General features: G+C 55.3%; 1 protein-coding gene and 1 non-coding gene across 2 annotated transcripts in view; one reads left to right on the forward strand and one right to left on the reverse strand.

Moving 5' to 3' along the window:
- The first annotated feature begins 1,268 nt into the window (after positions 1-1,268).
- LOC118559039 (basic salivary proline-rich protein 3-like) overlaps positions 1,269-1,549 on the forward strand; it is a 1,018-nt gene continuing 737 nt past the window's right edge. The window contains exon 1 of the mRNA XM_036129731.1: positions 1,269-1,502. Coding sequence (XP_035985624.1) covers positions 1,269-1,502 — 234 coding nt within the window. The remainder of the gene's footprint in view (positions 1,503-1,549) is intronic.
- The window catches only part of LOC118559044, a 154-nt gene continuing 132 nt past the window's right edge, over positions 1,528-1,549 (reverse strand). Inside the window, exon 1 of the ribosomal RNA XR_004928609.1 lies at positions 1,528-1,549. This exon is cut by the window's right edge and continues 132 nt beyond it. This is a non-coding gene — a ribosomal RNA (5.8S ribosomal RNA).

Below are 1,549 nucleotides of genomic sequence, written 5' to 3' on the forward strand. Positions count from 1 at the left end.
ACAAGCAAATCACAATCATGCAAAAAGGCCTATCTCAAACATAAAAAGTGGCCTCAACTTTCTGCTCACTGTTTTGCCCTGACTCTTTCTCTCATTCACAATCGGATCCCTTCTCCACTGTATCCTTGAAATAAAAAAAACATGATTGTTGCTGTACCACCACCTCACAACCAAACCACTTTGGACATGGTCACTTCACAGTGTACTACATTTCTTTCAGATTCTGCACGAACCACCATGCATACAAAGTCAAACTTTGGCTCAAATAATCAGGTATCAGCATTAACACATATTTTTGCTTTTTGTTAGCTTTCTTAGCCCTTAAATACATTTTGTTGTGTAGTTGGGAGTTTCTAGGAGTGCAGAAAAATGTAATCTACTCTCTCCAGGTGCTGCATATGTACCTTTATATTGATCTTTATTTAGATATTAAAGACTACCTGTCAGGGTTTAGTTTTGACTTGGCTTTTGTTTACTATTTGTTTTCAGTTTTTTCCTCCTTGTTAGGGTTTTAGTTATGATTTGACTTAGTTTTCAGCCCCTCCTTCCCCTCACTTAGCTTTCCCTTCACCCCCTTGATCCAACATGCCAGAGGCTGTTCACCTTGGAGACCTGCTGCGGATATGGGTACGGCCTGGCGCGAGATTTACACCTTCTCCCCCGGATTTTCAAGGGCCAGCGAGAGCTCACCGGACACCGCCGGAACCGCAACGCTTTCCAGGGCACGGGCCCCTCTTTTGGGGCGAACCCATTCCAGGGCGCCCTGCCCTTCACAAAGAAAAGAGAACTCTCCCCGGGGCTCCCGCCAGCTTCTCCGGGTTTGTTTGCATTACCGCATTGGACGCCTCACGGCGCCTGTCTCCGCCACTCCAGGTTCGGGGATCTTCCCTCTTCGCTCGCTGCTACTGAGGGAATTCTGGTTAGTTTTTTTTCCTCCGCTTAGTAATATGCTTAAATTCAGCGGGTCGTCCCGTCTAATCTGAGGTCGTAGTCGAATGTGTGTGTCCCCCCGGCTCCGGAGAGACCGAGGGGGCTGTGCGTGGCTCCCCTCCTCCACGGAGGGAGGAAGGCAGGCTCACGACGAGCTCGGAGAGAGTGGCCGGGTGCCCCGCCACCCCGCACGGCGGTCCGCTCGGAGCCGCAACCCTCGTCGCGCCGACAAGTCCTCCCTTGGCCCCTCAATCCCCCGCGAAGGGACGGACCACCTGACGCACACATAACGCGGTGAGCACAGAGACGGCTAAGTCCACCGGCAGCCGGGCCCGCACATGCGGGGCTCGACGGAGAAGGCGCCGCCCCCCCCCCCCACTGCCCGGCTCCCGGTGAAGGGGGTCGGACGGAGGAGTAGGGAGAAAGGGAGAGAGGGAGGAGGACTGCGGACGGCGAAGGGCGACGGTCCCCGGGCGGGGGTCCGCGCACGACGCGCCGGGCGTCCCGATCGGTCTGCACTTAGGGGGATGAAGGCGGACGAGTCCGCCTGTGACAGCCCCAGCCGCGGAAGCGCGAGGCTTCCGATTGATGACAAAGCGACCCTCAGACAGGCGTAGCC

The sequence above is a fragment of the Fundulus heteroclitus genome, unplaced genomic scaffold (assembly GCF_011125445.2).
Source record: "Fundulus heteroclitus isolate FHET01 unplaced genomic scaffold, MU-UCD_Fhet_4.1 scaffold_209, whole genome shotgun sequence".
NCBI lineage: Eukaryota > Metazoa > Chordata > Actinopteri > Cyprinodontiformes > Fundulidae > Fundulus > Fundulus heteroclitus.